General features: G+C 43.7%; 1 protein-coding gene across 1 annotated transcript in view; it reads right to left on the bottom strand.

The window, feature by feature from the left end:
• Positions 1 to 15,593, bottom strand: part of SLC3A1 (solute carrier family 3 member 1) — a 32,867-nt gene extending 17,274 nt beyond the window's left edge. The window contains exons 1-4 of the mRNA XM_032877975.1: positions 15,144 to 15,593; positions 10,844 to 11,023; positions 10,571 to 10,725; positions 6,932 to 7,057 (exon numbers count right to left, since the gene is read on the bottom strand). Coding sequence (XP_032733866.1) covers positions 6,932 to 7,057; positions 10,571 to 10,725; positions 10,844 to 11,023; positions 15,144 to 15,561 — 879 coding nt within the window. The 5' untranslated portion in view covers positions 15,562 to 15,593. The remainder of the gene's footprint in view (positions 1 to 6,931; positions 7,058 to 10,570; positions 10,726 to 10,843; positions 11,024 to 15,143) is intronic.
• Positions 15,594 to 19,494: the final 3,901 nt, after the last annotated feature.

Below are 19,494 nucleotides of genomic sequence, written 5' to 3'. Positions count from 1 at the left end.
CCCACCCCCGCTCATGTTCTCTCTCTCTCAAATAATAAAATCTTAGAGTAAAATAAAACACATCTCCCCAATCAACCCTACAGTGTGTGTGCCATTACTGTCCCTATTTTACTAACGAGGGATCTGTGGCACAGGGAGATGAAGTACCTCGATCAAGGTCATAGAGTTAGTAGCGGCGTCAGAATTAGTACTGTCCCGCACCCCTACCCATTTCCTCTGCTTTCTCCTCCAAACCTGCCCCACTCAAACCCCTTCTGCAAAGTCACTGATTTCCAAAACGCAAATGGAAAATGATTTCCCTAAGACCTTGTAAATCCAACTCCTCACCTTGCCTCGTCCCCCTCTAGTCTCATTGAGCCAGCTCTCTCTCCATATACCATGTCCCAGCCATATGGGACGACTCTGAGCACCTCCAGTGTCCCTGATCCATGCCCTCCCTCTGCTTGAAACCCTCCGCCCCAAGCCTCTTCACTTGGCTCAGCCCTACTCATCTATTAGGTATCACTACACCCTCTGAAAGCTTCCCTGCTCTCTCCCACTCATGTCCAGGTTAGCTGCCTGCCCTGTGTACTCCTACCTCCTACAATCACCACCACTCAGTACACTTCACTGTAATTGCCCGTTTCATTGTCTCCCTCCCCCCTTGGGATAGAAGCCCCAAGAAGGCTACAGCGTGTGTCTAGCTGACCAAACAGCCTACCCCTGGCATGTGGTCATTACCGAATACACACTGTTCAATGAGTTAAGGATTTATACCCAAGTGCCTGGCATAGAGGAGGTGCAGTAATGGCCCAGGTATTATCTGCAAGCATAAAGTGGTTTATTAAGCAGGTATGAGTCCATTTTATTTTGGATGGAGCTGCCGACACCATGCTCAGTAGGAGCAGAGCTGACATTTTCAGTCAAGGTTCCATCTTAAACCAGAGGGGTGGAGGGTAGGGGAGCCCTCAGGGCTCCCTGTCCCCAGCTGCCACAAACACGCTAACTCCCCAGGATCCCACACTCAGGGCTCAACATTTCCACCTGGTGGGATCAGGGTCATACCGACACAGTCCAGGCAGAGGGCTGGGCTCTCTACAGTCTTTTCCCTGCTCTGCTGCTAACCCAATGGGTCATTTCTCCTCTCAGTTCCTTCATTTGTCAAATAAGGGACTTGAGGGCAAGTAAAAACAAGAGTGACTACAAAACACTCTACAAACATAAGCCCCCATCTTCTCCAAGAAGGCTTCTAGACTTCACTAGGTAAACACACTCAAGCCCTGAGAGATTCAGGGCAGAGCCAAGTAACCTGAAGGCCAGCTCAAGGGGGAGTACAGAGAGGAGGGTGCTCTGTGCCTTGTGTCTCCAGAATGCCAGCCTCCTGCTGTGCCAATAATCTGAAATCTGATGGGAGCCGGAGCCAGATGTCTCCAGGAGTGCAAGCTGGCATGCAAACAGGAGTCATCCAAATGCCTCCCCCACCACCACTAACTCCCGGAGTTGCAAATTATTAACCTGCTTAGCTCTCCTGCAGAGATAAGAGCTACTGGGGGATAGATGGGTGTTGGAAAGTCCCCTTCATGCTAAAAAGCCTTTCAGGAGCAAAGAGCCTTCCCTTAGAGCTTCTCTGCCTTTCTTATCTACTGCTAATCCCAAATTTATACCAGCCTTGCAAAAATGTCCAATCTTCAACTGGGGGCAGTAATGATTCATCCCAAGAGGACTCTCATCCTGTTGAGACTAGTAAATAAGGCTCCTGTTCACACACTCCACTACCTGGAGGCCTGCAAGGGAATAGCTGGATTAGTCAAAAAAATAATTAATGCACTGGCTGGCACATTTTGTCAAAATTGACCACACTTGTCTGAACATCCTCAGACCATCCATCCCTGTTGCCACCAGGAGCCTGGAGAAATCCACTGGCCGATAAACCAACTGGACTACACTCACATTTATGAATTTCCAACTGAATCCCCTTGAAAAGACTGTGTAGGAAAAGTAAAGCAGAGAGACAGAACCAGCTTGGCCTCAAGTCAGAAGTAGCATCGTGGGGAAGAGCATGGACTCTAGGTTTGAATCCTGCTCTGTCACTCCCCAGGTGGGTGACACTCCCTCTTCAAGCCTCAGCTTCCTTCTCTGTAAAATGGTCCGGCTATCTCCTAAGTTAGGTTTGGTCTGATCATTGAATGAGATGATCCAGGTAGAGCACTTGGCACAAAATAAATACCCAAGAAGTGTGTGAGGGCAGGTTGGGGAGAAGGTGCAGGTCGGGGTGTGTAAATGATCTTTGGTGATGGAGAAAAGAGTCCACACTCCACCAGAGATGTTTAAAACTAATCCCTAGTTAGTAGCTGTCTCTATCCCCTTTCACCGCTCCCCAACCCCAATGGGACAAGGCTGCCCTGACTTGGTGCCTACTTCTAGAACAGATCCCAAAGCAATTCATCTAAATTCTGAGAAACATCAAACATGTATAGTAAAAACAGCCTTAAAACTAAGGAGTCTACAGGAATATGTTTAACAAAGGACATGCAAGCCTTGTACACTGGAAACTACAACAGTGTTGAAAGAAATTAAAGACCTAAACAAACAAAAAGACATTCTGTTCCTGGATCAGAGGACTTAATATTGTTAAACTGGCAATACTCCCCCCCAAACTGATGCCCAGATTCAAGGCAATCCCTACTCAAATCCCAGCAGCGGGCTTCTTTGCAGAAACTGACAAGCTGGTCCTAAAATTCATATGGAATGTATATGATCCAGTAACTCCACTACTGGATATTTGCCCAAAGAAAATGAAAGTACCATCAAAAAGATACATGCATCTCTATGTTTATTACAGCAATATTCACAAGAGCCAAGATAGAAAAGCAGCCCAAGTGTCCATCAAAAGATGAATCAATAAAGATGTGGTGTGCATGTGCATGTGCGCACGCGTGTGTGCGCGTGCGCACACACACACACACACACGCACTCTCTCTCACACACTCACCCATAAAAAATAATGTGTTCTTGCCATTTGCATGGTATGGATGGACCTAGTGGGTATTATGCTATGGGTATTATGGGTATTATATGGGACCTATGGGTATTATAAAATGAAATAGGTAAGCCAAAGAAAGACAGATACCACCTAATTTCCCTTATATGTGGAATCTAAGAAACAAAACAAATAAACATAAAACAGAAATTTAAATACAGAGAACAAACTGGTGGTTGCCAAAGGGGAGGTGGATAGGAGATGGGTGAAACAGATAGAGAAATACAAGTACCCAAAATAGCCAAACAATCTTGAAGGAGAAGAATAAAGTTGTAGGACTCATACTTCGAACTTTAAAACTTCCTATAAAGCTACACTCATCCAAACACTGTGCTATTGGCAGAAGAACAGACCTATAGTTCAATAGAGCAAAACTGAGTCTAGAACCACATCCTGACATTTATAGCCAGCTGATTTTCAAAAGGGTTCCAAGACAGTTCAATGGGGAAAGAATAATCTTTTTTATATTCATTTTTTTAAAAGATTTTTTGGTATTTTGTTATTTTGTAAGTAGAGAGGGGGGAGCTGGAGGAGGGGCAGAGGGAGAGGAGAGAGAATCTCAAGCAGGTGTCTCCCTGACTGCAGAGCCTGCCACGGGGCTTGATCCCAGGACTCTGAGATCATGACTGGAGCTGAAATCAAGAATTGGGTTCTCGGGGCACTTGGGTGGCTCAGTTGTTAAGCCTCTGCTTTTGGCTTGGGCCCTGATGCCTGGGTACTGGGATTGAGCTCCACGTTGGGCTCCCTGCTTGGCAAGGAGCCTGCTTCTCCCTCTCCCACTCCCTTGCTTGTGTTCCCTCTCTCATTGTGTCTATTGTGTCTTTGTCAGATAAATAAATAAAATCTAAAAAAAAAAAAAAAAATGGATGCTTAACCAACTGAGCCACCCAGATACCCCTATTTTTTTTTTTAAGATTTTGTTTATTTGAAAGAGAGAGAGAGAGTATGAGCATAAGCTGAAGGAGGGCAGAAGGGGAGGGAGAAGAAGACTCCCTGCTGAGCAGGGAGCCCAATGCAGATGCCCCAATAATAATCTTTCTAAAACACATATAATAGGGGGTGTGCCTGGGTGGCTCAGTCAGTTAAGCGTCTGCCTTCAGCTCAGGTCATGATCCTGGGTCCAAAGATGGAGTCCCTTGTCAAGGTCCCTGCTCTGCAGGGAGTCTGCTTCTCCCTCTGCCCCTCCTCCCACTCATTCTCCCAATCTTAAATTAATAATAATTAATTGACAAATAAAATCTTAAAAAATAAATAATCTTAAATAAATAAATATTTTTAATATTTTATAAATATAATCTTAATAAATAAAATCTTTTTTAAAAAACCCACACAGGGGCGCCTGGGTGGCTCAGTGGGTTAAAGCCTCTGCCTTCGGCTCAGTGTCCTGGGATCGAGCCCCACATCGGGCTCTCTGCTCAGCAGGGAGCCTGCTTCCTCCTCTCTCTCTCTCTGCCTGCCTCTCTGCCTACTTGTGATCTGTATGTCAAATAAATAAGTAAAATATTTTAAAAAAAATAAAAAAATAAAAATAAAAAAAATAAAAAACCCACACATAACTGGATAGCCACATGCCAAAGAATTAAGTTGGACCCCTCACACCATATATAAAAAGTAATTAAAAAAATGGATCAGAGACCTAAAATGTAAAAGTTGCCACTATAAAAGTCAGAGAAGAAAACATAGGAGAAAATCTTCAGGACCTTGGGTTAGGCAATGGTTTTCAAATGACACTAAAAGCACAAACAACAAAGGAAAAACATAGATAACCTGGACAACAATTTAAAACTTGTGCTTCAACAGACATCATCAAGAAAGTAAAAAGACAACTTACAGAATGGGGAAAAATTGCAAATCATGTATCCAGAATTTATAAAAAAAACTCACAACCAACAATTAAAAAAAAAACAGATAACACAATTTTTAAATGGGCAAAGGATTCAAACAGACATTTCTCCAGCAAAGATACAAAAAAATAAACTACAGGGGCACCTGGGTCACCCAGGTCACAATCCCAGGGTCCACATCTCAGGGCTCTTCCACCACCCTTCCCTGCCTCCCACGCCCTCCCTCCCCTCAACTCAAATAAATAAATAAAATCTTTCCAAAAATGTACAAAAGGAAAATAAACTCTATGAGCACATGCAAAGATGCTCGACATCACTAGCCATCAGGGAACAGCAAACCACAGCGAGACACCACTCCACGCCCACTAGCATGACGGTACTCAAAAATACAGATGATAACAAGCGTGGTTAGGACGTCGGGAAGTCGGAACGCTCCCACGGTCAGCAGGAGTGGAAAATGGTGCAACTGGGCAGTTCCTCAAGTTGATAAATATAGATTACAAACAGATACATATCATTGACATATAGGTAGATATTGTAGGATTTCGTTTATACAGAATGTCCAGAATAGGCATATCCACAGAGACAGAGAGATGAGCGGATGTCCCCATGCTGGGGGGCGGGGACTTGAGCGTGGAGAGTGTCTACTAACGGGTATGGGGCTTCTTGTTGGGGTGAAGAAAAGGTTGTGGAACCAGCAGTGATGGTTGCACAACCCTGTGAAGGTGTGAAACCCCTGAATCCTACTCCAGGGACCCACAGCTCTCTGATGGGTTCAGGCCCCCTCCCTCCCTCCCTACCGCAGAGCACTACCCCACTCACCTAAATTCCTGCCCACTGTCGCCATAGCAGCAACGACAACACAGCTGACACTTATCAAGAATTCCTTGTGGGGTATGGTTAGAGCTGCCACCCTGTGCCAGCTGACAGGAAATGTCCTGAGAGGGGCTGCAGAGGGAACTTCAGCAGCTCAGCATGCAAGCCCTGTGGGATTACCCCCACCCCACTTTGGGGATCTCAGCCCCTAACATTCCCTCATGTCACTCCAGTGCTCTGGTAGGCTTGCCAGATAAAACATGGGACGCCCAGCTAAGTTTTCATTTCAGATGAGCAACGAGTAACATTTTCGTAGAAGGAGGTCCCAAATGGCGTGTCATTCATTGTTTATCTGAAATGAAAATTGCCTTGGAGTCTTGCATGCTTATTGGCTCTATCTGGCAACCATCCACACCCGCCTCCAGGTCATTTCTGAAACACACCAAGCACACTTTCACCTCAGGATCTTTGCACAGGCTTTTCCTTCTGCCTGAAATTCTCTTCCCCCAAATCTCCACAGGGCTCCCCTTCAAACTTCAGGTCTTTGTCCAAACAGGACCTCAACATATGGAGGTCTCCAAACCAACTTCTGCTGGGCTCTCTGATGTTCCTTCCCCTGAGGGACACCCTGACATGTTCTATATTTAGTTGCTAATTGTCTGCCTTCCCCTCGGTTTACAAGAAACTCCTTGAGAGCACGGCTTCTTTTATTCACTGCTGCATTCCCAGTGCTTAGAACAGGCCCTGGCACGGAGCAGACAGTAAGTGAATATTTACTGAGTGAATACAGAAGGGCTGCGCGTGGGTTATCTCCTCTACTCTTCCAAGGAGCCCATGAGACAAGTACTGCCATCAGCCATGTTTCATAGACGAGGGATCGGAGACACAGAAAAGCTAAATACCTCATCCAGGGGCCCACCATAGCCTGCAGTGGGGCTGGGTCCAGATGTAGGTTCAGACCCCAGAGTCCACACTCTGCCCACCTCACTACATTGTCTCAATGTCCCAGGCAGAGGGGCACCTCGGGGTGAAGGTACCAGGTATTTCGGCCTCCAACCCTGTCACCTGTTCTGGGTGAGAGGGAGGAAAGAACCACCACCACCACGTCTATATTTGCATCAGAGTCCAGAATCACAGAATTTAATCACAGTACTTGGATTTGCCTGAACACTTACGGTTCAACATCGAGTGTGTCAAATAACCACTTCAACGCCCATGCAATGGAGAAGACTGTGTGGGTATCTGTACTCACTTTTATTTCTTCTTGAACGTCAAGATTGTGGAAATTTAAATCAGGTTGCTCTTTCAAAAACTGGTGGAAATAACACTGGTTTCGTACTTCGTCGAAGTGCCAACTGGAGTTTCCGTATACACTTAACTAGCAAACAGAAACCAGCAAATCACTGACTTAGCATTCATATAATGGCACTACCCGAAAAGAAATGATCATTACCATCCCTGGCCCTGTGCAGGCTGAGAGCATAAATCCTCTGAGTTTTCCTTCCGGGGAGAACACTGGATAAATCAGTTCTTTAAAATGCCACCCGCTGGCCTAGCGCCGCACAAATGTGGTTGGGATAGATTTGTAGAGTAGAAGCTGTTCATGACAACCAGGATGGCAAACCGAGGCTCTCAAACGCAGAACAGGCCAAATTAGAGAGCCCACATTTCTAGCATATTTTCTCGAACCTTCTATCCAGGCTCAGAACTCCTGTTTGTGAAGTGATGCAAATGATGGTCATTTGGAGAGAAAGACACATTCCACTGGTCTTGGAGGGGTTTTTTTGTTTTGTTTTGTTTTAAATATTTTATTTACTTATTTGACATACAGAGATCACAAGTAGGCAGAGAGGCAGGCAGAGAGAGGGGAAGGGAACCAGGCTCCCTGCTGAGCAGAGAGCCCATGCAGGGCTTGATCCCAGGATCCTGAGATCATGACCTGAGCAGAGGCTTTAAACCACTGAGCCATCCAGGCACCCCTTGGAGTTTGTTTTTTTTATTTACTTGACTGAGAGAGACACAGCAAGAGAGGGAACACAAGCAGGGGGAGGGGCAGAGGGAGAAGCAGGCTTCCTGTTGAGCAGAGAGCCCGATGCGGGACTCAATCCCAAGATCCTGGGATCATGACCTGAGCTGAAGGCAGATGCTTAACTGACTGAGCCATCCAGATGTCCCTGGTCTTGGAGTTTGAATCGTCACAGAGTTAATATTTAAATTGTATCTCAGAAAATTATTAGAATCATCCACTTAAAAACCCAACTAGCTCTCGGGAATAAAAGAAATCTGGCAACGTCTAGTGCTGGTGCCCAGCAGAGTTTGACCGGGGACTCTTCTCTTTCGAGGAGTACTCCCATCTGTGACTACAGAGCCTGACTCGCAAATCCTTTTCAGTTACCTGGGCTCCTTCCATGTGACCATTCCTCAGGGCTCTAGCTTGGGCTTTTGTTCATTTCATGTTAAATAGAACATGGTGGGGGGGAAGCGCCTGGGTGGCTCAGTCATTAAGCATCTGTCTTCAGCTCAGGTCATGATCCCAGGGTCCTGGGAGCAAGCCCTGCATCAGGCTCTGTGCTCGGCAGGGAGTCTGCTTCTCCCTTTCCCGCTCCTCCTGCTTGTGCTCAGTCACTCTCTCGAGTAAATAAAAATCCTTGGAAAAAAATAGCTCATTCCTTTTATGGCTGAGTAGTATTCCATTATATGGCTATACACAGGGGGTTTATACATCTCTCATAATACATATCTTTTTGTATGTATCAACTATTAGGCTATATAAGAAAAAAAAGGGGGCGCCTGGGTGGCTCAGTGGGTTAAAGTCTCTGCCTTCGGCTCAGGTCATGATCCCAGGGTCCTGGGATCGAGCCCCACATCGGGCTCTCTGCTCAGCGGGGAGCCTGCTTCCTCCTCTCTGCCTGCCTCTCTGACTGCTTGTGATCTCTGTCTGTCAAATAAAAAAAAAATTATTAAAAAAAAAAAGAAAAAAAAAAAACCTACAATGTTAGCTACAGTGGAGAACAGATAGAAGGATGGAAAAACTGGATGCCAGAAGAGGAAGCTGTTACAGTCCTATCAGGAAGAGATAAATCTTTTATCTATTTATTTGAGAGACACACAGCATGCGGGGGGTGGGGGGAGCAGAGGGAGAGGGACAAGCAGACTCGTTAAACACAGAGCCCATCATGGGGCTCGATTCCATGACCCTGAGATCAAGACCTGAGCTGAAATCAAGAGCTGGATGTTTAATCAACCAAGCCACCCAAGTGCCCCTGGGTGGCAATTTTTAAAAGCAGATGGCGCAGCTGGACTGTGCAGTCATTAGCCCTCTCATTTACTGGCTGTGTGACCGAGGACACAGTGCTTACCATTGCCCATCTGCAAAGCAGGAACTAAAACCTAACTCACAGGACTGCAGCGTAGGTTAAATGAATGAATATGACACACTTAGCCCAGAACCTGGCACGTAGGAAGTGTGGCAGTAAATGTTTGCTAATATCATCATTAGCAAGCGTGCAGACTGGAGAAAAGAAAAATTAAGGAGCTAACACTGCCAGGATTGCTGATGACCTATTCACCAGGCTGCATACTAGTACTATTCATTCAAATGGGGGTATAAGAGGTTGATGGGGAGAAGACTACACTGTCAGCCTCGACACATGTCAATTCTGAGTGCCCTTGGTTCATCTAAAAGTTGATGCCTAGGAGCCAGTCTCTTTGTTTATGGAGAAGGTCAGGAGAGTAGAGATCAGAGGATCGAGGGCAAAAGGCTCTGCAGAAAGCAAGAGAGATGGAGACCAGAGGGACTGGCCTGAGGCAGAGGTAGAGTTGCCAGATAAAAACAAGACGTACAATTAAATCTGAATTTCAGGTTAACAATGCATTAATTTTTAGTATAAGTTTGTCCCAAGCAATACTTTATACTAAAAAACTACACATTGTTTATCTAAAAATTCAGATGTCATTGGGCTTCCCGGATTTTTATTGGTAAGTCTAGAAACCCCAGACAAGACCGACCTGGCCTCTGCCATTGAAGAAGTGAGTAGGAAGAAGGTGGGTATAGGAGAGGCAAGGTTGGGGAGCCTGGGTGGCACAGTCGGTTGAGCATCTGACTCTTGGTTTTGGCTCAGGTTGTGATCTTGGGGTCATGAGATCAAGTCTCGCATCAGGCTCTGTACTGGGCGCAGAGTCTGCTTGGGTTTCTATCTTCCTCTCCCTCCACTCCTCTCCCCGCTGTCTCTCTCTCTCTCTAAAATAAATAAATCTTAAAAAAAAAAATGTAGAGGCAGCTTTGATGACTTCTGCTCTCCCTTTGAAGTAGAGTTTGCCGCTGAGCATGATAAGATGGGGAGATGGCAGGTAGGATATTTAAGAAAGGGGGGGGCGTGGATAATAAAATTCCCAAGAAGACAGGGTGGCTCAGTTCATGTGGGGACAGTGAATGTGTGAGGTCTCCAAAGGCATAGATACCAAGGTGCAGGGGAAGAGAAAGTGGATGGGCAGGTTTATTTATGGCTAGGGTTTTATTGGACAGGGGAGTCACAACATCAGAAAAGCAAAGGGGTCTAGAGAATAAATAGCAAGACAGTTACAGACCTAATGGGACATGGAGTCTGAGTTGGGCAGAGTGGGAAGTGAGGAAGGAGAGGCTAATAGGAAGTATAGGTTTTAATTTGCTACAGTACATCTGTTCTACAATGAAATAAAAAGTCCAAATCCAAATGATTAGGAGGCTTGTGTAGTCTAGTTCTATTTCTTTGGGAAACTTTCCTCTTCCGCAAAACAATATCCATTAATTTTTTTCTTTAGAATTTTTTTCTGTTATTTTTTTCTTATTAAAATAATCAGTTTAATCAGTGAAAATCTGTTCCCTTTGTAAATGAGACAAGTTGGTACCTACCCAGTTGTTGGGTGGTAAGGTTGTGCCACCGTCACGCCTACAATCATGCCAGATGTAATAGTCAGTGTATTTCCCTGTCCGATTCCGACTCAGTTGAAACCAAGCATGTTTATCACTGGTATGGTTTGGTATGAAATCAATTATTAATTTTAAACCTAATGAAAGTATTTCAAATGTTAAGAAGAAATTATTTTAGAATAATACACATCAGTTAAGGAAAAAAAACACTTTAACCCCCACCACCCCTCCCCACCCACCTGCCACTCAGTTTACCTTTGTCATGTATGGCTGCAACCAGATTCTCAAAATCTTTCATCGTTCCAAAAATAGGATCAATTTCTCGGAAATCTTCAACACCGTGTCGGAAATCTTTAAGGGATGATTTATAGAATGAAGTAATCCAAATAGTTTTTATACTTAAACTTGCAATGTAGTCCAGTTTCTCTTGAATACCTAAAGAAAAAAGGCCATGAAAAATAAAGTTGAGTTCCTTTAGTTGAAGGATTAAAAATAAAACCAACATGCCTAAAATTGAAGTATTTATATTGAAACAGAAATATTTGGAATTTTGTTGAATTTGAGGGCAATTCAAATAGAAAGGTCTAGTTCTACAAGCAGCATCAAATCGTCTTCTAGCAATAACTTTGACATTTAACACAAATGTAGAACATTTTAAAAATCTGTGTGTGCATTGTTCATATATTATATTTAAAACTAAGGCTAGGGTGCCTGGGTGGATCAGTCGTTAAGCGTCTGCCTTCAGCTCAGGTCTTGATCCCAGGTTCCTGCTCAGCAGGAAGCCTGCTTCTCCGTCTCTTACTCCTCCTGCTTGTTTTCCCTTTCTCTCTCGCTATCTCTGTCAAACAAATAAATAAAATCTTTAAATAAAATAAGATAAATAAATAAAATAAAACTATGGCTACAGGGGCACCTGGGTGGCTCTGTTGGTTAAGCATCTGACTCTTGATCTCAGCTCAGGTCTTGATCTTGGGGGTTGTAAGTCCAAGTCCAGTGCTGGGCACCTATGGAGCCTACTTTAAAAAAATCAATTTAAAAAAAAAAAAAAACAAGGGCGCCTGGGTGGCTCAGTGGGTTAAGCCTCTGCTTTTGGCTCAGGTCATAATCTCAGGGTCCTGGGACAGAGCCCTGCATCGGGCTCTCTGTTCAGCGGGGAGCCTGCTTCCCGCCCCCCACCCCGCCTGCCTCTCTGCCTACTTGTGATCCCTGTCAAATAAATAAATAAAATCTTTTAAAAAATAAAATAAACAAAAGGGGCGCCTGGGTGGCTCAGTGGGTTAAGCGTCTGCCTTCAGCTCAGGTCATAATCCCATGGTCCTGGGATCAAGTCCCCACATCGGGCTCCCTGCTCAGCAGGGAGTCTGTGTCTCCCTCTCCCTCTGCTGCTCCCCCTGCTTGTGCTCTCTTGCTCTGTCAAATAAGTAAATAAAGACTTAAAAAAGAAAATAAAAATAAAACCAGGCTACAGTATTAATTTATTCTACACATGATTTTTGAGCACCTAATCTAGGCCGGGTGCTAGGCTAAGGGCCAAGGAACAAAGAAGAGTAATGCGTGGTCTAGGCTGCACCATCCAACGGGACAGCCCCGTGCCTCGTGTGGCCATTGTTGAGCACTCGCAATGTGACCAGTGTGACCTGAGATGTGCTATGAGTGTAAAACACTTACAGGATTCTGAAGAATATAAGAATGTAAACTATCACATTAATACATTTATGTTGGTTGTATGTTGGAATGATATGTTGGCTTAAGCCAAATACTTTAAATGAATATGATTAAGATGGATTTTAAATTAAAATTAGATTTTTTTTAAAGATTTTCTCTTTAAGTAATCTCTACACCCAACGTGGGGCTTGAACTTACAACCCCAAGATCAAGACCTGTGTGCTCTACTGACTGAACCAGGCAGGCACCTCAAAAGTTAAATTATTATTAAAATGAATTTCTCCTCTTTCTCTTTTTTACTTGTTTGAATGTGGCTCCTAAAGAATTTAAAATTACCTATGTGGTTCACATTTTATTTCCTTTGGACAAGGCTGAAGCCAAGAATTTATACAGAAGAGAATTCTAGATATGGCTATATAGAGACATGGGAAGGAAACTCTTTGTACTTGGAACCTTGTAGGATAATTAGCAGATAGCGTGGTTTTTTGTGTGCCTCTGGTTCAGAGTCCTAAATGCAGATCAGAGACTCAAGTATAGTATTCAATCTCCAGTAACTATCTGTGGGGCCTGTATGTGGCTTCCTATAATCAGAGGCTGTCATAGGTCACACAGCAAGCTGGAGGTCACTGAGACCAAAACAAAGCCCTCTGATTCCTGGCTTGGGAGCTCTACCCATGACTGGCTGCTTATTTTTGTCCTCTCTGTACCTCAGTTCCCCCATTATAAGTGTCTGTGACACCTCCAAGACTGTTCTCAGCCAACAAAAGGATTTTGATTTAAATCGGAACAACAATACAATGTATCTTAAGAATAGGCCACAGGAACAGGATAAAAATAAAGGGTCTGGACAGACACAAAGTAAACAAGGGATCCCAGGCCCCCACTCCAGGGGCAGAAGGCAATCACCAAAACACAAATTGAAACCCAGAACAGTTTCGAATAGTAACAAGCAGATCCCCTCAACCTCAAGAACAAAGACCTATTGATTACAGGCTAGTCCCTCCAGGCAAAGCTAGTAGAAACGGCAAATGTAGGAGCTGATGAGACCTTGCCCTGTGCACCGGAATTTGGGCTCTATCAGAAGATTACAAAAGGAGGGCAGGAAGGGGGAAGTTTATCTTTGGGTTTTGGGGTTTTAGCTCTATTCTGTCAAAACATCACTTTTCTAGGCTACACGTAGGCAACAGGTGCTAACAGGCCGCGGCGGCATGGGGGGTGTGCAAGGGAAGTCACCCAGATAGCTTACAAAGCGCGATCAGAGGGTACTGGAAACAGTCCAGAGCCCTGCGGGAGCTCTGGAGAGGGGAGCACATGTTCTGAGCAGGAGGCGAAGTAAACATTAATGCAGAAAATGGGTTTCAACTGCACCTTGAAGGACAGATAATATTTCAATTGGTGAAGATACAAAAAATCTTCAATTGGAAGATACAAAAAAGAGAAATTTAAGTTCCTATTTGTAATACTTTAAAGTTAGATTAAGCTCATCCTCAGTCCCACACTCTATTAAATCATTGTTTTATTTTTTTCAAACTAAGTATTCTAATAAAAAATTATGTTATTTTGTTTTTTATCGTTACCCTGAACTAGGGTGACTGTGTCAACCAAGTTGCCCAGGACAGTTTCAGTTTATGCCTGCAGTCTGGCAAAATTTTACTTTTAAAAGTGTTCTGGGGGGGTGGGGGTAGGCTGGGTGGCTCAGTCGGTTAAGTGTCCAACTTTTGATTTCAGCTCAGGTCATGATCTCAGGGTCGTGAGATCAAGCCCCATGTGGCCTGGAGCCTGCTTGGATTTTCTCTCCCCCTTTCTCTCTGCTCCTCCCTTACTTCTCTAAAAACCTAAACCAAAACTAAAAACAACCCCCAAAAACAAAACAAAAAGAAGTATCCTGGGGGAGCACCTGGGTGGCTCAGTGGGTTAAAGCCTCTGCCTTCGGCTCAGGTCATGATCCCAGGGTTCTGGGATCAAGCCCTGCATCGGGCTCTCTGCTCAGGGGGGAGCCTGCTTCCTCCTCTCTCTCTGCCTGCCTCTCTGCCTACTTGTGATCTTTGTCTGTCAAATAAATAAATAAAATATTAAAAAAAAAAAAAGTATCCTGGGGGCACCCAAGTGGCTCTGTCAGAAGCCTATGTGACTCTTGGTCTCAGGGTTGTGGGTTCAAGCCGCACCTTGGGTGTGGAGATTACTTAATAAAATCTTAAAAAAAAAAAAAAGTGTCCTGGTTTGAGCAATAAAGTATAAGGATATTCTATACATAAGTCATTTGGAAATGATTAGTGTAACTTTAAAAAAGTAATTTTTTACTTTGTGTTTCATTTTGTTTTTACTAGTAGGTTATTATTTTAAATAATCCTCAAGTCAGGTAATGTCCAACACACCCCACTCATGCCTTTTTCAATTTCATCTTTAAAGGCTCAGCCTATACCTTTTAAAGACAGGACTTAATTTTTTTCTACATTATTTATGCTTTATTCACTAATAAACTCTCAGCCAGATTATCAAAGTAGGTCCTACATATACTGGGAAACCAATTCCAAATGGTCACTCTGAAGACATGAACTGGAAGGTGCACAGAGGCAGGAAGCAAGTGAGGAGGAAGTCTACTCCATGTCAGAAGTGAAAATCAATTAGCTGAGTGTATGTACTTAGTGGGCAATAAATGAAACAACCCAATGGGGGCTCAAAGGCCTCCGGTAAGCAGCCCTTCGTCCTGCGAAGAACTGCTGGGCTGTGCTGAACAGCTTTTCAAATATCATAAACAAGGAGACACTCAGTGTGACCAGTCACAACGGAATGTGCTTAGTACACAAGCCAGGCATAATTCAGTTTTGAGGATTGAGAGCCATAAAGCAACCTCATCCCGGCCCCACCCGAATCCAGCCTCTGCACCCACCTCTCAGGTCTCCATTCCCATCCTGGTCACTGTCCTTGAAAGATCTGGGGTAGATCTGGTATATGGGCCCCTCCTGCCACCAGTCCAGGCACTTGGGTGAGACGGCGATGATGGCTATGGTGGCCCCAGTGAGCACGAGCACAGAAGCCACGGTGAGCCAAAAGAGCACCTCCCGGGGCACCCGGTAGCGGGCCTGGCCGGAGAACTGGAACAGCACCTCCTTGGGCATGCCCGCGTACGGCCTGACGCCTTGTAGGGCAGGCTCGGCGGGGCCAAGGATGGCCACTGCGCTGTCTGGCGGGCTGCCCAGGTCCGGCCCCTTCTCCAGGATGTCTTCATTCTGCACAAACCCGTTGTTTGTCTGGCATCCCCGCAGACTCATCCCGATGGAGTCGCTCTTGCCTTTATCCTCGGCCATGTCCCACTGCCTGATCCCGTCTGTGTACCTTCCTGCAACAACAAAGCTGGAGAGGCGGCTGACTGAAATGCTTGGTGGTGTTAATGAGCTTTTGTGGTTCATAAATAAACCTGGCTGGACAAAGTCCGGCCAAACAAGAAAGGGTAAAGGTGAAAGGGGTTTAAAAAAATTCTCCGTACATCAGCCCTTGAGGCTGTTGTCGCTACAGTCCTAACACTGAGGGAATCCGCCCTCGATTGGGACAGGGGCATGGAGGAGGAGACACTGAAAAAGGAGGCAGCGTTCCACTGCAATTTAAGATGTTTCTCAGTGAGTACACTGATGTTCGCAGCAGCATTATTCACAATAGTCAAAGGGTGGAAACAAGGCAGGTGTCCATCAAGAGATGAATGGACAGGGGCGCCTGGGTGGCTCAGTGGATTAAGCCGCTGCCTTTGGCTCAGGTCATGATCTCAGGGTTCTGGGATTGAGTCCCGCATCGGGCTCTCTGCTCAGCAGGGAGCCTGCTTCCCCCTCTCTCTCTCTGCCTGCCTCTCTATCTACTTGTGATCTCTCTCTGTCAAATAAATAAATAAAATCTTTAAAAAAAAAAAAAAGAGATGAATGGACAAAATGTGATCTGTGCATACAATGGAATATTACTCAGCTGTAAAAAGGAAATCCTGTTGGTTACAGCATGGATGAATCTTAAAGACACTATGCCCGGTGAAAGAAGCCAGTTACAAAAGGACAGATTGTGTATGATTCCACTTCTATGAGGCCTCTAGACTCATTCATGGTGACAGAGAGTGTAGGAGGAAGGGAGATATGGGGAGTCATAGTTCACGGAGTACAGCACTTCCATTTGGGAGGATGAAAAATTTCTGGAGACGGATGGTGGTGACAGTTGCACAACAATGTAAATGTGCTTGACGCCTCAGAATTGTGCACTTAAAGAGTTAAAGAGGTAGATTTTATGTTAGATTTTACCACCATAAAAAAAAAAACAGCTTAAAAATTTCATTTTAGCTAGGTACGAGAAAAAGAAACAAATCACTGAATTTTGCAAGGGGGCAACAAGCCCTTCTTTATGTTTGGTTTTGAAGGTCTCTTTTCTTCCTACAAATCCAAGAGGAAGAATGTCTGGAGACAGGGAACAATGCTTTGTTACAGAAGCTAATTTCATTATATCTCAGGCCAACCATATAAATAAGCATTTGTACACTCCACTGGACCCCAGGTGCCCTCAGTCTTGTTTTCTGTTTTTCAGTTTCCATTCCTGGAAGCATTTTCTGAAAGTGGGGGAGGGGAGGTGGAGAAAAAGGATTCTATGTCTTGCAAGTTCAAGGGCTTAGCTAGAGGTAGATATAAATGCACTAAATACCTGTACTTCAGAGTTATTTAATCAGGGACGCCTGGGTGGCTCAGTGAGGCGGCCAACTCTTGATTTTAGCGCAGGTCATGATCTCAGGGGTTGGGGATCAAGCACAGAGTCTGCTTGAGATTCTCTCTGCCTCTCCCCCTCTAAAACAAATAAATAAAATCTTAAAAAAAAAAAAGGGGGTGGTTATTTAATCATTGACATGGTGTAAAATACAGCATGCACCGCCTTGAGGAAATGGCATTAAAGTTAGGTGTGCTTTCCCAGAAGATTCCACAAGCCCTTCAAGAATGTGATGACTCATGGTTCCCATTTAATCAAAAGCATTTAAACAACCTTATGACTCATTTGATCAGATAACAAGAATTTTTCTTCTTTAAATAAAGCTATATGAATTCTTAACATTGCTGGGTTTTTGTCTTTGTTTTCTGTAGAATGACTTAGAAACAGTGTATGGCACAGAGGAATAAACCTCATGATCCCGGGGTCCTGGGATGGAGTCCCATGTCAGTCTCCCTCTGCCACTTCCCCTGCTTGTGTGCTCTTTCTTGCTCAAATAAATAAATAAAATCATAAAAAAAGACAAAAATTTGCATATAATGAGGATTATAAATTATAGTGCTATTTATAATAGCAAACACTGGAAACAACCTAAATGTTCAATGACATGACTAGCTAAAAAATTATTGTATGTCCATGTGGTAGAATATTAGTCATTAAGCATATTTTCCAAGATTTTTAACAACATGGAAGAAATCTTACATTATCAAGCTGAGTGGAGAAATGCAGAATATAAAGAAATTGTCCCAATTACGTGAAAAAAAAATTGCATGTATATCTGCAAAATCCAATTAGAAAATAATTTAGAATGTTTATCTCTGGGTTCTAAGATTATGGCTGACACTCATTTTGTTCTTTAAATTTTTTGATACTTCTAATTGTTTTTATAATAAATATGCATTTCTCTTCCATTAGAAAAAAATTAAGTCATGGAAACTGAGTTGGGAGTCTACCTAGAACTTCTAAGCAAGTGGTAGAGTTTAATAATAAGATGACTTCTCCTAGCAATAGCCACCCAAAATTTGTAAACACCCCACACCCATACCTAAAGGAAAGAAAAAAAGCAAACTTCAAGAAAGAAAACAGAAAATAATTCAATGACCAATACCAAAACACTGGACAGAGAGGCAGTTGGCAGTAATCTAGATAAGATACCCAGAAAGCTAAGAATTCCAACTACAAAAGTACCAGGATCACTTACTTTCAAGGAGATTTTAAAATGAAATATCAACTGCAGAAAGCAAAACACAAGACTGTTAGGACTTTTAAATGTGAATAAAGAAATAAGATGACTAAGATAGCTTTAAGAGGCAACACAGATAATCAGAACCAAGAATCAGAGATAATGAGGATAAACCACCCCCATAAATTCAAATCCCAAGTGACTTATTAAATCGTGATAATAAAACAAAGAAGAGTAAAATATCTAGAAAACGGGAGATAGAATATTAAGGACTACCACAAGATCCAGAAACACTCTGTGAGTAAATAAAGAAACAAACAAGCAGAAATAATAGTAAGTGGGGGAGAGCACGCATACATATAATCCATTTTAAAGCCATGATACCATAAAGACGTCCACTAGCTGCAAACCCACCAAAGTGACACGCAACATACAGCCTGTCAGGTTTGCGAACATTTGAAAGAGAAGAACCATTTTCCACATTGCATTTCCCTATTTACAGCTGCTGTAAACCGAGGGTGGAACCTGCTGCAAAGTTATCTCTAAGTACCCAGCCTCTGGCTCAGCACCTAGCCCATTATTAAATGAATAAAAGAATAGTCACTTAAAGACAGAGAGACTGAACTCTATGCTGGAGGAGAAGGAGGAAGAGGGAGAAAGTAGAAAGTACATTCTGCACAGAACTGTAGATTTTTATCACCTAGCCAAACGTTCCTGCCTCAGTACATTTTAATACATGTGATGTGAAGTCAGAGGAAGGGAGATGCAAGCGTGCTCCGTGTGCTCTCGGATCTCAGACACACCACCAGCTTCGAGAAGGCTTCTGTGACCTCAACTGTAACACTGAACTTGGTTCCGGGCTGACCATTATAAGTAGGGTCCAGGGTAAAATGTTTTTTAAAAAACAGTTCTAATGGGGTGCCTGGGTGGCTCAGTCATTAAATGTCTGCCTTCGGCTCAGGTCATGATCCCAGGGTCCTGGGATTGAGCCCCGCATCGGGATCTCTGCTCAGTGGGGAGCCTGCTTCTCCCATTCCCACTCCCCTTGCTTGTGTTCCCTCTCTTGTTGTGTCCCTCTCTGTCAAATACATAAATAAAATCTTTTAATAAATAAATAAATAGAACAGTTCTAATTAGAAGGAAATAAAAAATCGGTTTATCCCAGCTAGGGACAGTTAAATTTACATCAGTTAAACTTACATCACCACTGAAATCAGAGGAGACTCTTTAAACACGCTTTTGCTGGAAGTTAGAGTATTTTAAAACATTTTTATGACCAAATAGAACCCCTAAAATGGCAAAAGAAATATGAACAGAATGAGAGTGTGAC

The sequence above is a fragment of the Lontra canadensis genome, unplaced genomic scaffold, assembly GCF_010015895.1.
Source record: "Lontra canadensis isolate GAN:19392208 unplaced genomic scaffold, GSC_riverotter_1.0 scaffold61, whole genome shotgun sequence".
Lineage (NCBI taxonomy): Eukaryota > Metazoa > Chordata > Mammalia > Carnivora > Mustelidae > Lontra > Lontra canadensis.
Note: the sequence above shows the minus strand (reverse complement) of the source record. Positions and strands in the feature narration are given on the sequence as shown.